Genomic DNA, 14,428 nt, shown 5'->3' with positions numbered 1-14,428 from the left:
GGCACAGCGCTGCTTCTGAGGGCATTGGCGGCAGGCCTTTGGGCCAGCTCAGTCTCAGCCATGTTTTCTTATCTCTTCCTCTTGTTTATGTTCTGTCCAGGTTGGGAGGCCACTAAAAGTTAGCGAGTGCCTATTTCCAAGACAACAGCGTCAGAGAGCAGCCGGGAGCATTGACAGCAAGCTTCGGTTCCCTAGAGGGTGAGTACGTTGTGCAGTGACATCTAACCACGCTGATAAAATCAGGTGGTTTCTGAAGTCTCCGCAATTTTTCTGCCTTTGTAGGAGAGAGAGGAAAGTCAGTATTTGTTGCTCACCTATCATAAACCAAATATTATGCTTAGTCCTCCAAGTGCTTTTTATTTATTAACTGGCCAGCCTATCAAGAGTGAGAATCGTCGCGTGAAGCTGACAACCTTCAGAGGTAGTCGATGTAGCTACTATGTGCTGAATACTGTGTGTGAGGCACAGTCCTGTTTGGCATATATCATCTCCCTTAATATGCACAACAACCCTGTGAGAGAAGTGGTGTTATTTTCACCACAAGGAAATGAGCTTGGCGAGGCTCAACAACCTCTCCAGGTTCACACAAGTGCTAAGTGGTAGGACTAGATTTCAAACCTGAGTCATTTTCATGGTGCTGTAATATTTCTCTGTGCAGACAGTTATTTTCTGGTTGAGGCATGACTGGCTTAACCTTTTAAAAAGCAAAGCCAAACAAATAACAAAATACCCCTTCAATCAGCAGCTTGTTTTTTTTTTTTTTTTTTTTTTTAAATCAACAACCTTTCTTAGCCCTTTCTGGATTCTCTGTGCCAGTATCTCATTGGTTGTTGTTGACCAAGGAAGTGGAAATACTAATAAAATAGAAGACCTTTGAGCAGTGGGAGTCTTGGTTGCCAGCAGTGGCTGATGACACTGAGAGGAGAGGTTCTCTGGGGAGTCTGCGGACTGGCTGTCGGTCCGGAATGAGTCGACAGAGGAGAGTAGACTTAGCTCTCTCTCCCAAGCCTCTCGCTCCCACAGCCAGCCACCAGGACCTGGGCATCGGCGGGATGGCACAGGCTCTTCTTTTTTTTTTTTTTTTTTGTGGGACCCTCGCCGGTCGCCAGGGATCGCACTGGCGCTGCAGAGGCTGTGGGCAGCCTCGCAGCCTAGCGCTCAACCGCTGCGCCACCCGGGAGGCCCAGCACAGGCTCTTCTTGAGGGAGTAGGAAGCCAGGCAGACTCTGCCCATTAATTGGTTTGGGATTCAGGTTCATTCCTTTCCCTGGAGCATTTTTCCCACCTCAGGGGACTGGGTCAGTAAATTAATCTTTTCCACCCTTTTACCATTGAGTCTGAAGCTTGTCACTGTCATATGTGGTCTTTATTGTGTAGAAATATGTTCCCTTTGTGCCTGAATTTTTATTATGAATGATGCTGAATTTTGCCAGACACGGTACAGATCTGAAGACAATTCTCTAGATGTCGTTTGGCCAGAGGGCTGTGCTAAGACTCTTACTCCGTTCACTTAAGTGTCTATAAGGTTCTGCCTTGCTCCATCATGGTCTTCAGTACCCAGGAAGGGAAATAAAGATGACATGTTCCGTGTGACATTTGGGAGCGCAGAGCCCAGTAAAGGGGTATAAATATAGAAGCAAGAACCAGGGTTAGGGTTCGAAGAAGCTGTAAGTTTAGGGCAGTGCACTTTGTGGCAGGAACAGTTTGTTGGAAAAGGCTTCAGATAACCCGTGAGGAGTGAACAGTGTTCACCATCAAAATGGGGCTGCGGGAGACTCGGAAGACAAGGGCGGAGGTTGCTTGAAATTTCCCATCTCAGACTCTGCCCTGCCGTGAGTTTCAAGGACCTGAGTTGACCCTGTCTACACTCCAGCCTGCCCTGCCCTGCCCTGCCCTGCCCTTTGTGCCGCCACTGAATTAAAGTCTCCCGAATGCAGAGTCTGTTTGCCGCTTGCCCTGGCACTGTTCACAGTGTGCTGGAGTAAGGGTACAAAACAATAAACACACGAAAATGGCTTCTGACCTTGCATCTAGTAATAAAAACAGCAATACAGCAAACAAAGTCACAAGTAATCACGCGGCTAAATGTGATAAGAAAAGTAAGTAGGGGCTTACTGTGGAGCTGTCCAGAGACGCCATGCCATGAATTGTCTTGGGAGAAAGTGAGTCTTTTCTGTCATTAGAAGTGTTTGAACAGGAGCCGAACGACGACTCCCAGAGAACTTTGCACTGACTGGGATGGGAGGTTGGATAAGGCGGCCCAACCTGGAGAGTCTGTGTGCTAGTTGTGCTGCGAGCCGTGACGTTTGCTTTTCTACAAGACGTATTTGTGATTTTGGGAGCGTAATTGAAGTGTAGTAATTAAATGGAAACACTCAAGAAGTCGTGGAGAGATGTGGACAGCCTAAGGTTTTGAGACAGGCAATGACAAATGGTCAGGGGGAAGCTACTTAAAATGTTTGCCCATTTTTCTTTAGATCAGGGGTTAGCAAACGAATCTGGATCCCACTGCTTGTTTCCGTAAATAGAGTTTAATTGAAACACAACCAGATCATTCACTCATATTTATATTGTGTATCATGCTCCCGTGGCAGAGTAGGGGCAGAGACTGTAGGCTTTACAAAGCCTAAAATATTTACTATCAAACTAAGTCGTGTATATACACAGCATGTTCCCAAACACTGAGGAGTCTGTCAACCTCCTTCTTGAAATAACTTTTGGGAACCGGAAGTGAATTATGGCTGCTGCACTGGGGAAAGGCAAGTTGATTACGTTCTGTTACAGCCTTGCTGGGCCCGCTGGGGCAGGAGGAAGGGCCAGGGCCATGCTGGATAGGGCCACTTGGAACTGGGCTCAAGGGATGGGCAGGAGGGAGCCCCGAGCGAGAGACGTGCATGCTGTTCACCTCCAGTGTGAGCTGGCCAGGCCTGGTAACTGGCATGGAGGTGGACATGGCTTTGGAGGACAGGTGGTCTGTCCTCTTTACCCACCTGTGACTTCTGAGGTTGCAGATAAACAAGTTCCTTTCCAGACCCCATTTCAGATGCAGTTAATCACTTCTGAGACATAGATCAGGCGGTAAAATGTGCTGAGAGAGAAAAGCAGGGTGAGCCAGGACAGGGCACAAAAGGGTGGGTGGGTGCTTGGTGCTTATTAGGTAAGATGGTCAGACCAGTCTTTTTTCTTTTTGTTTTATAATTGGTTCAGCCTTTCTGATTCCCTTACAGGCAAGCGTCAGGTCTAGTGACTCTCTAGCCCTGCAAGTTGCTGGGTGTGTCACAGACTCCACACCTGTCTGCTGTGTACATGCATTTTACCTTGATAAACACCCTTACTGGGGAATGTGGGAGGCACTGGGAAGAAGTACCCACTGCTCCCCTTTCTTCCCTTTGTGGACGGTGCTAGAAGTAGCAGAGCCATTCTTCTAGTGCCAAAAGGTCAGCGATAAGTGACACTCTAGCCCCTTTTCCACCATTTTCTTGTTTACCGTGGTAGACGAGTCGCTATTTTTAGGATTCTACCTGGTGACACTGGCCTTAGGTATGCATGGCCAGATTTACCTTAGGCCTTTTCCAAGTGCTTCTGTTGACATCTGCATAGTGTTGCTGTGAGGTAAGTGGGTTGATTGTATTTTGCTTTTTCAGAGGCAGGATCAGAGAGAGGCGTAGAGAAGATCAAGGACTTGACCAAACCAAGGAGCAGGCCTCAGAGCCTGCTCTGGATCTGGATTTGGAGACCAGGCCTGGGCCCACTGTGCCGCTAGCCTTCTTGCTGTGAGGGGCCCCGCGCCTTAGATGATTGTGAAGGACGCACAGGATGACAGTGACAGCTCATCTTTGCTGTGATGTGTGCAGGGCATTCTGCTGGTGCTTGTATGCCATGTTGTCTTGTGTGGTTGCGAAAACCCCAGAGAAGTAATTTAAAAACAGTGAACGGCGGTGCGAGGACTCTTGGAGAAACCTGTGTTCAGTGCGTGCTGGGCTGTCTGGACTACAGTTGAGCTCAGCGTGTGGCTGTGCTTTGGTCCCTGTATTTACTGTTGTGTTGTATAATTAGAGGCTCAGAACTTTACTGAAACGCCCAAGTTTGTAGGGAGACGACTGTTCAACATGGGAAGGGTCCAGGGGGAGTCCAGGGGCTCAGCTCCTTGACCTTGCTAACCTGCTGAGGAAACAGTATTGACTTGGGTCTCAGTTCCTGCCTTAAGGGGATTGGACCAAAAAAAAAGATGCTTTTCTTTAATGTCCTTTAAAACAATCATAATTCCTTTTATCATGTCAGGAAATAACTGTAATTAAACACCCGGGGCATGTCCTTTCTATTTGTAATCACACTTGTGAGTGTGCGATTTTAAACATAGGTGCCATCCTTCAGCACGTACGTTTTCTATCTCAGTTCATATGATTTTAACTCATCCTTTTATTCATTGTGTACATCTACATGTTTTTTAATTTTAAAAAATCATTGAGGGGCAGTGATCAGCACCACTGTGTATGCACATCTTCAGATGTGGCAGCACTTGGGGTCCTCAGCGCCCCCTCCCCTGGAGGCCTCCCCTCCCGTCCCCCCTGCCTCAGCTCCGTGCTCAGCACTTACTGCTGTGGTTTTAAATAAAAGCTGTAGAACTCTTCCTTCGAATATAGTCATATGGGGGAAGCTCGGTATATCGAGAAGCTAAAATTATTTGCTTTGGTTGATTGAGAGGAGGCGCCTGACCTCGGCCTGCTCAACCCGTCTCCCCTGCTCTTTCCCCAGATGACCCCTGTGGGGATTTGCTGAGCCTGGTTTAAAAATCAGTGGAGCAAATGATCTTTTAGATACATTTTGGCTCCGAAATTCCATTCTAAGGAGCGGAAGAAGATTCTGAAATAGTTTTCTGCGTCTTCCCCAGGACCTGGCCCAGCAGCTCGGCAGCCTGTGAGTGGTGTGGTGGTCTGGTATTTCCGGGGCATAGATCTGGAAGCCAGAACTGGCTTTCTCCAAGTGCTGCATTGGAGGTGGCATGGGCACGGGTGAGGTGGTCCAGAGCATTCTGCAGGCCTCACCCGATGCCTCCTGCACCCGCTCTTGCCACCTGTTTGCCCCTTTGTGTCGTGAGTGGTGGTCAGGGACAGAGATTTTACTGCTTTCTCTTACTGGTTGGTGCCAAAGGGCCATTTACTAATCAGGAGGCCCGTTCAGCCAGGTATTGATCAAATTTTCAGCATTAAGTATATGCTAGGCCTCCTGTTGGGTACTGAGAATACAGTGGTGAATAAGAAAACAAGATGAGGGACAACATAAGGAAACTCAGTGTGAATCCAGTAGAGCAAGGCTGAGATGGGGTCTGGGCAGCAGACTGAGAGCCGGAGAGAGAAGCCTCATCTGGCCAGGGTTTCAGGAAGGAGGTGCTCCAGGAGCTTCTGGAGGAAGTGCTGCCTGAGGTAGGATTTGAAGAAAGTCCTGGAGGTCAGATTGCGAGGCCTCTGGGATGATGAGGGTACAGAGCCCTGCAGGGTAGGGAGTGAGGCTGGAGAGTGCAGTTCTGCTTGTGTTTGGGGAGCTTGGGTGTTTGCTGGCAAAAGAACTGTAAGGGTGAGGTGGGATAGCAGTTTCCAGATGTGTGTGGTGTGTATTTGATGGGTTGAGCTTTTTCATTTCTTGTGCAGGACTGGTTGATTCATATCAGATTCTTTTCTTTTTTAAAAATATTTATTTTATTTATGCATATAAGAACTAGGTAGGCCAGAGGTGAGGGTGGCGAGACAGGAGAGGTCTGCTGTGCCTGTGTGGGTCAGCTCCCTGGCCAGGGATCAAACTTGTACCACAGTTACTGGCAATAGCTTGATAGCACTGAGACTTTAACCCCTGTGCTACAGGGAGGCCCCATGTCAGATTCTTGAATGGAATGTGAAACTGGCTCTAAAAGCCAAATGAATGTAAAAAAGCATTTCCTGAACTCTGCTAATTCAGAATTATAATTTATAAATGGGGTCCTACTAAAGCTTAACATTATTACCTTCTGTTGAAAAGGGAATTCATGAAAACGACTGCAAACTAGTATAAATAACATTTGTTGAGGGAATGTTTCAATTGGGGATAAGCTGCTTTATTGAGGTTTATCTATGGTAAAGTTCATCTCTAAAGCATGCGATTTAATGGCTTTCGAGCATCTGTATGATAAACTGTTTCAAAGCACTCTGTAAAGCACCATGTATCACTTGTCTTCCAGTAACTGCTACGCCAGTGCAGATCAGCATTTAAAATTGGCTTCTGGCCCAGCCCTCAGCCTGTGCCCCGTGCCCCGAGCGTGAACTGGGAAGGTGTTGTGTGTACACACCACTAGGCAGGAGGCTAAAACAAGTGTTTTTGTGGCACTCAAGGAGGGAGAAGTGGATGGGAACAAGGGGAGTTTCTTTAATGTAAATGTAAATGGAGGGGTTCTCTTCTTCCCGGCTCCATTTTTAAGATGGAGGAAGCATGTGGATGTGGAGGAAAAGGAGAGGCTCCACAGAAGCAGAGAGGAGAGGGCTGAGAAGCTTTGGAGAGGGAGAGGGTCTGGCTATCCGGGTTTGCAAGGCCGAGGCACCGCACTTGGCACACCTGGAGCCGGTGCCAGCTCTCGGCTGGGCGTGGGCGCCCCCTGGCGGCCGCAGGTGTTCAGTGCAAGTCAGGGGTCCGGGGTTGAAGAGAAGAGGCCTTGGGCCTCCCTTCGCATTCCGCTCTGGCTGGTTCTCTTTTGCCTTGGGCAGAAACTGAATCAGTTTTTCTCTCTCAGATGGTGGCTGTTCCTCCCTCCTTCGCCCTGATTTTAAGAGCACAAGAGACTCTGGTGATGGCTCACGGGTGACGTGGTAGGAATTTTATGGGGACTCTGTGCCTGAGTACAAAAATGAACTGATGTAATATATATAATTTTTAAAAGGGCCAAATATATAAACAAGTAAATTAGTAAATCTGATCTAACCGGGCCACATCATCCTGTGCCCTCCTTGTGGCCGTTCCCCCGACCCCCTGCCTCGTTACCCTGCGTTCCCAGTGGCTGTAGCTTCATGCTTATGCCACTCTCTCCAGCAGTGCCCTGGTTCCTCTCCGGTGCTGTCAACATGCAGTTGGGTGATCATGGCAACACTTCTGCCTCAGTCATTTCCTTCTTCCATTGCTCATCTTACCCCTGCCCCCCACATTCCAATCTTCATACTTTAGTTATTTACTCGTCTTTCTTATATTTTGGGGTTACATTCTTGCTCCTCAGGTGCACACGTTCTGCTCACCCCCAACCAAACCACTCTTGCCAGTACCCCATCTGCTCCCCCATCTTTTCCCTCTGGTAACCATTAAATTCTTTCTTTAAGTCCAAGATTTATCCCTAACCATAGCTGTGGAATATTTTTATTTTTTATTAAGGAGGCCTTTTTTTTTAAAAAAAAAGATCTATTTATTTATGCATACCAGAACTGGGGTACAGGCCAGAGATAACGGGGGAGGGGGGTGAGAGGATTCACCAGAGAGTGGGGAGCAGAACAGGCAGACCCACTGAGATACACTGCTGAGGGGAGCAGTGGAGAGACAGGAGAGGTCTGCCGCACCATTTGGGTAGCTCCTTGGCCGGCCAGGAATTGAACTCCTGCTGCAGAGGCTGCGGACAGCTCCACAGTGCTGTGCATAACCCCTTGCGCCACCAGGGAGGCCCCAAGGAGGCTTTTTTTTAAAATTAAGCCTGAAATTCTTTACCCCCATCATCACTTTGAGATGGTGACCTTGCTTTCTGTTGCAGTGAAAAAGCGAAAACAAAGAGAGAACGTCTGTCATCTCCTCCCTCCTTCCCCTCTGACATCTGTCCCCGTGTCAGCTGTCCATGTGCTCCAGCTGCCCTGCTGGTAAACTGTCTGCCAGAGCCCCTTCCTGTCTTCCACCCATGGACAATGCTTCTGAAGCTTTTCTCTCCACTCTATTATAACTCGTCGAGTGTCCCGATTTTCCTGGATCACAGTCCATCAATACACCAATGTGCATTCTCTCCCATCCTAGACCCCCTTGAGAGCCCTTCCATCATTGACCCCCATCATTTGCTCTGCTTGGGAGCTGAATCCAAAAATTATCAAGTATGGTCTCCAGTTCATTTCCCTAATTTTCTCTCTTAAATTCATTCTAATGAAGTTTTCATCCCCATTGCTTTACCAGCGCTGCTGTTGACAGGGTGACCCCACTGTCAAATTGCTGGGCATACCTGTATGCAGGCTTTTTGCGGGCCTAAGTTCCAGTTCCTTTGGGTAAATACCATGGGATGCAATTGCTGGATGGTATGGTACGAGTGTGTTTAGTTTTGTCAGATGTCACCAAAATAATCCTACCATTTTGCAGCTAGCTGCAGTGGGGGCTCCACATCCCACAGCACTTGGGGCGTTGGTGTTCGAGATGTTGGCCATTCTGATAGGAGTGTAGTGGTGTCTTCTTTTAATTTGCATCCTCCTAGTCACATATGTTGTGGAACATCTTTCCACATGCCATTTGTATGTCTCCCCCCCCCCCCCCGATTCCATTTTTTATTGTATGTCTTTTTGGTGAGGTGTCAAGATCTTTGACGTATTTTTATATTGGGTGGTTTGTTTTCTTTTCCTTGGTTTCTAAGAGTTCTGTGTATATTTTAGATGCCAGTCCTCTACCAGAGATGTCTTTTGTAAATATTTTCTCCCAGTCTGTGGCTTGTCTTCTCATTCTCTGAAAATTGTCTTTTGCAGAACAGAAGTTTTTAATTTTTTTTAGAAGATTTATTTATTTATGCATACAAGAGCTGGGGTGTAGGCCAGGGTTGGGGGGGGTGGTGAGAGGATTCACCAGAGACAGTGGGGAACAGAACAGGCAGCTCTACTGAAATACACTGCTGAGGGGAGCAGTGGGCGAGACAGGAGAGGTCTGCTGTGCCATGTGGGTAGCTCCCTGGCCGGGGATCAAACTGGTGCTGCAGTGGCTGCGGACAGCTTCATAGTGCTGACGCTTAACCCCTTGCACCACCAGGGAGGCCCCAGAAGTTTTTAATTTTAATAAAGTACAGCATGTCAATTTTTTTCATGTCTTCAGTGTCATTGCCATACCAGGGTCATCTAGATTTTCTTCTCTGTTATCTTCTAGGAGTTTTATGATTTTATCTTTTGCAGTTGGTCTGTGATCCATTTTGAGCCAGTGTTTGTGAGAGGTCTAAGATTTGTGTCTAGATTAATTTGTTTTCACGTGGATGTCCATTTATTCTTAACACCATTGATGGAAAAGACTTACCTCTGCTCCACTGTGTATTGCTCCTGCCTCTTTGTCGAAGCTCAGTTGACTGTTTAAGTGGGCTTGTTTCTGGGCTCTCTGATCGATTCCATTGATTATTTTGTTCCTCTCCCAGCACCACACAGCCTGAAGACCGTGACTTTGTGTCTTGAATCGAGTAGTACCACCCTCTAGCTTTGCTCTTCAGTATTGTTTTAGGTGTTCTGCGTGTCTTGTCTCTGTGTATAAACTTTAGAATCAGTTTGTCCACATTCAGGGAATAACTTGCGTTGAATCTGTTGGTCAGCTTTGTTCCTCTGCATTTGTTCCGGAGGCCTCATGTAAGTGGAATCACACACTGTCTTATGCAACTGGATTAGTTCACCTGGCACCGTGTCCTCAATTCACACCTGAATTCCACTTATAAATATCCCTGTCCTTGGGGGAGAGGAGACGCTAAGGTGGGCGTGGGAAGGTAGCTGTAGCGTCGTGGAGCTCGCCGTTCACACAGCAGGTGATGGGTAGGTTTATATCACTTCCAGTCACGCTCGCTCGCTCGCGACAACTTTTCCTTACACAGTTCTCAGGGAGGTTTAGAGCTTAGGTACCCGGGGCGCTCTGTGTGTTAGCGCCACGCCAGGGATGCTGGGGGCCCTTCACCGCACCCTGCAGTTAGGTAAGACGGAGGCTCAGCTTCCCTAATGACCCTCCTGAGATGATGGCCATGGGCACCGAGGTGCTTCTGTGTCTGGGCCGCGCGCCGTCCAATGAGGTGTCAACACCGCCTCCTCCTGAGGGACCAGTGTTCTCCTGCAGGCTCATTTGAATTCATTCCGGTTGAGCTCCTGCTCTGTCCTAGGCTCAGGGTTACCTGCCAGAGCGCTTTATCACTGGGGCTGAAGTGCAGGTGTTCGGTTTACTGGCTGACATGCTTTCTGCTTCCTCCTCTAGACAGATGATGGTCTCCAGCTGCCAGAGAAGGTTGTGGATGCCACGAGAAAGGTAACCAGTCCTCACCCCCGTGAGCGGAAGCGGATGCCACTGGGAGCCCTCGCAGGCTGGCAGTAGAGATGGCCGACTTCACAGGCTATAAGGATGCTGCCTCCAGCCGCCACCTGCGGTTTAAGTTACAGAGCCTCAGCCGCCGCCTGGATGAGCTGGAGGAAGCCACCAAGAACCTCCAGAAGGCCGAGGATGAGCTCCTGGATCTCCAGGACAAGGTGATCCAGGCGGAAGGCAGCAACTCCAGCATGCTGGCCGAGATCGAGGTGCTGCGCCAGCGAGTGCTGAGGATCGAAGGCAAAGACGAGGAGATTAAGAGAGCCGAGGACCTGTGCCAGCTGATGAAGGAGAAATTGGAAGAGGAGGAAAACCTCACTCGGGAGCTGAAATCCGAGATCGAGCGGCTTCAAAAGCGGATGACTGAGCTGGAGACCCTGGAGGAGGCCTTCAGCAGAAGCAAGAACGACTGCACCCAGCTCTGTTTAAGCCTCAACGAGGAGCGAAATCTGACCAAGAAGATCTCCTCTGAGCTGGAAACGCTCAGGGTCAAAGTAAAGGAGCTGGAATCTTCCGAGGACCGCCTGGATAAAACCGAGCAGAGTTTGGTGTCAGAGCTGGAGAAGCTCAAGTCCTTGACGTTGAGCTTCGTAAGCGAGAGGAAATACTTGAATGAGAAGGAGAAAGAGAATGAGAAGCTGATCAAAGAGCTCACTCAGAAGCTGGAGCAGAACCGGAAGACACACCGCGACCACGTGAGGAACACGTCCAACCTGGAGAGGAATGACCTGCGCATCGAGGACGGCCTCTCCCCCGCCCTGCCCTGCAGGGAGTCCCGGCGCAAGGGCACGCTGGACTACTTCAAGCAGGTGGAGAATGAAGCGAGAAACAGGTCGGAAAACGAAAAGAACCGAAACCACGAGGACAACAAAGTCAAAGACCTCAACCAAGAGATTGAGAAACTTAAGACGCAGATCAAACATTTCGAGTCTTTGGAAGAAGAGCTGAAGAAAATGCGGGCCAAAAACAACGACCTTCAGGATAATTACCTCACTGAGCAAAACAAAAACAAGCTGCTAGCCAGCCAGCTGGAGGAGATCAAGCTGCAGATCAAGAAACAGAAGGAGCTGGAGAACGGGGAGGTGGAAGGGGAAGACGCTCTCCTGTCTGGCAAGGGCCGGCCAGAGAGGACTAAGTTCAGGGGCCACGAGGCGCCGGCGTCCAGGAACTCGCCGCGGGAGCAGTCCCCCCAGCACCGGCGGGAGCGGCACCGCCACCGGGAGCTGCTCAGCAGCGACAACTATGCCCTGAGCCACCGGCAGCTGTCCTCCCCCAGCTTCCCCGGCAGGCGGGCAGCCAAGGCCCTGGGCGTCGACCCCGGGGCGCAGGAGGCCAGGGGCCCCTCCCAGGGCGAGGGCAAGAAGGCCAGGGAGCAGCCGTCGGTGCTGAGCCGCTACCCGCCAGCCGCGCAGGAGCACAACAAAGCTTGGAAGGGGACGCCCAAGCCAGGCGCCGAGAGCGGGCTGAAGGGAAAAGTAGAGAAGGCGTCGCGGACGTTTAATGATGCGGCCCACGGAGCTCTGCCCAGCGACGTTTTGGGGCGAGTGGACAAAACCAATGACACCTCCTCAGAGGCCCTCTTTGGCAAGAGGGGCCAGGTGCCGGGCAGTGGGGGGCAGGCTGCAGACTCTGGCAGTGCCAAGGCCACCGCGGCTTCGGCCTCGTCTCGAAGGTGCCCCTCAGAAGGGCTCTCCAAGGGCAAAAGGGCCGCCAACGGCCCAGAGGCCGATGCCACTTCCTTGAACTCCAAGGCTCCACTTTTATCCAAGTATCCTTACGGCGCCAAGAGCCAGGAGAACATCCCCCAGGGCTTTTCTACGCCCAGTAAAGAAGGCGCTGACCAGCTGGTGGCAGTGGCGGAGGACAGCGGCACGCATGAGGCGCTGAGGTGCCGCGTCATCAAGTGCGGTGGCCGAGAGAAGCCAGACTCAGAGGACGACATGGACACGGCGTCTCTCGTCACCGCCAAGCTGGTGAACACCACCATCACCCCGGAATCGGAGCCCAGACAGCCGCCCAGCTCCAGAGAAAAGGCCAAGCCGCGGGGGGGACTTCGAACCTCCCTGTTTGAAAACGATAAAGATGCTGGGACAGAAAATGAATCTGTGAAGCCCGCCAGGGCCGCCGCCAGTGTGGCCGAGTTCCCGGAGACCAGCAGCGCAGGGGGCAAGAGCCACCGGCCCTTCAGCCCCAGGGAGGCCTTGCGGTCCAGAGCCGTCATCAAGCCCGTCATCATCGACAAGGATGTGAAGAAAATCATGGGGGGCTCCGGGACCGAGGCCACGCTGGAGAAGCAGAAGCCCACCCCCAAAGCAGGAACCAACAAAGTGATGAGCAGCATCACCTTCTACCCCTCCGACAGTGGCGCCCCCAGGGCCGGCCTGGCCGAGGCCCCTCGGGAGAGACACACCTCCACCAGCAACATCCAGGTGGGGGCCCCCGAGCTCCCGCCGCTTGGCAACCACGTCAGCTCCCCCTTCGAGCTCTCCATCCACAAGCACGACATCACCCTGCAGTTCACAGAGGCTGAGAGAGTGGGGGACGGGCCCCTGAAGAGCAGGCCCGAGACGGTGGTGTCTCGGAGCAGCATCATCATCAAGCCGTCGGACCCCGTGGAGCGGAACAGCCACGCGCCCGCCGCGGACACGCACAGGTGGAAAAGCCACGGCGCCCCTTTGGAGGTGGGCTCGTCCGACGCCAGGCACGTCACCGTGCGGAACGCCTGGAAGAGCAGGCGGGACTTGGACTCCCTGGAAGACCCCCCGAGCCGAGTGGGCAGACACGTGGAGGCCACCCACGCCTACACCCAGAGATCGGCCACAGACTGTTCAGACCTGGAGCCGCCCAGGGCGGCCCGGAGGGCAGGGGAGGCAGGCGGCCCCCCCGAGCCGGCCTCCAGGAGGACCCAGAGCAGCCTCACGGTGTCGGAGGTGCTCACGCGTCGGAAGCGCGCGGGAGACGCCGCCGCGGGTGCAGCCTGGAACCACTCGGCGGGCGCGGTGAGCCCCCCCTCTTCCCCTCTCCTGTCTCTTCTCCTCTTCTCCCCGCTGCCCTGGCTTGTGTGACCCGGGATTGTGGGAACCGGGGAGGGGGGAAGCCCAGGGCAGACACGGCGGGTAGCTGAGAGGGCCGTGGAGGTGCGGAGTTGGGCCTGGAGGAAGAAAGGGCCTTGGAGGAGGCGTTGGGCAGGGAGCAGCGTGAATTTCCAAATTCCTCCTCCCGGTTTGCCTCTCCCCTTGCCGGCCTGTGTGAAGCCCACGCAGGAGAGCCGGCTCCGAGCTCGCGGAGCATCGCGGGCACCAGCACCAGCGATAGCTGCTAGGACGTTCCAGGAGGACCGGGCCCCGCTGTGCTCTCTGGGCAGCAGGTGGGAGCCTGGTGCCTGAGTTCTTGCTGCGGGTCAGCCCCTGTGGCTGTGGCAGCCCTGACCTGTTTTCCAAGCCTGTGCCCCCGGCACCATTCCGGCCCTGCGTGTCCTCAGGGGGCGGCGGGCAGCGCCGGCCCCCTCTGCGGTGCCTCACGGGATGGGTGAGCCAGGGCCAGCTGCCTGAGTCTGGACTGTTAGGAGACAGCATTGGAAGGGGAAGCCCAGGAGGGTCTGTCAGGTGGAGTCTGTGGCGATAAAAGACGCCGCGGATAGGGCTGTTACTCCTCCCGTTAAAAGGCAGGTGACTGTTAACCTGGAAAGCCCTGTCACCGCCCTGCCTTTCTGTCTCTCCTGCAGCCCTAGGGCAGGCAACAGCCCCGTATGCCAGATGTGGAAATCAGGGTCACAGTGCCTGACCCGAGACCACCCCAGTGAATTGCTGCTGGAAGAGCTGAGATTTGAACCCAGGATTCTTACCTTGAAATCCAGGGTTCGCTCTGTCCTGCCAGCCCGACTCTCGCTGCCCCCGTGACCTTTGATGTGCATCTGGGAGGGCCGGGACCAGAGAGAGAACGAGGGAGGTAGAATTCGGGGAGGGGCTGAGAACACGGGGACACCTGAGCGACACGGGGTGAGGGCCGGCTGCGACGGAAAGGGAAGGCGTGAGCTTGTCGGTGGCTTGTGGCTGGGAAGTAGCACGGAGTCTTCAGCAGCCCTCTCTGCCCCCTGCCCGCCGCGCTCCGCTGAGGAGCACGGGCCTGTGTGCGC

General features: G+C 52.4%; 1 protein-coding gene across 7 annotated transcripts in view; it reads left to right on the top strand.

Annotated features, from left to right (window-relative positions):
• The window catches only part of LUZP1 (leucine zipper protein 1), a 78,073-nt gene that overhangs the window by 56,474 nt on the left and 7,171 nt on the right, over positions 1 to 14,428 (top strand). For 6 of the 7 annotated variants that reach the window (XM_037498428.2, XM_037498427.2, XM_054691248.1 and 3 more), the window contains 2 exons: positions 101 to 198; positions 10,186 to 13,292. In XM_037498428.2, coding sequence (XP_037354325.1) covers positions 10,305 to 13,292 — 2,988 coding nt within the window. In that variant the 5' untranslated portion in view covers positions 101 to 198; positions 10,186 to 10,304. Of the gene's footprint in view, positions 1 to 100; positions 199 to 4,544; positions 4,918 to 10,185; positions 13,293 to 14,428 lie in introns of those variants that run through there. The other variant, XM_054691249.1, reaches the window with a different exon arrangement.

This window comes from Talpa occidentalis, unplaced genomic scaffold (assembly GCF_014898055.3).
Source record: "Talpa occidentalis isolate TD23 unplaced genomic scaffold, MPIMG_talOcc4v2.1 talOcc4.9, whole genome shotgun sequence".
NCBI classification, from domain to species: domain Eukaryota; kingdom Metazoa; phylum Chordata; class Mammalia; order Eulipotyphla; family Talpidae; genus Talpa; species Talpa occidentalis.
Note: the sequence above shows the minus strand (reverse complement) of the source record. Positions and strands in the feature narration are given on the sequence as shown.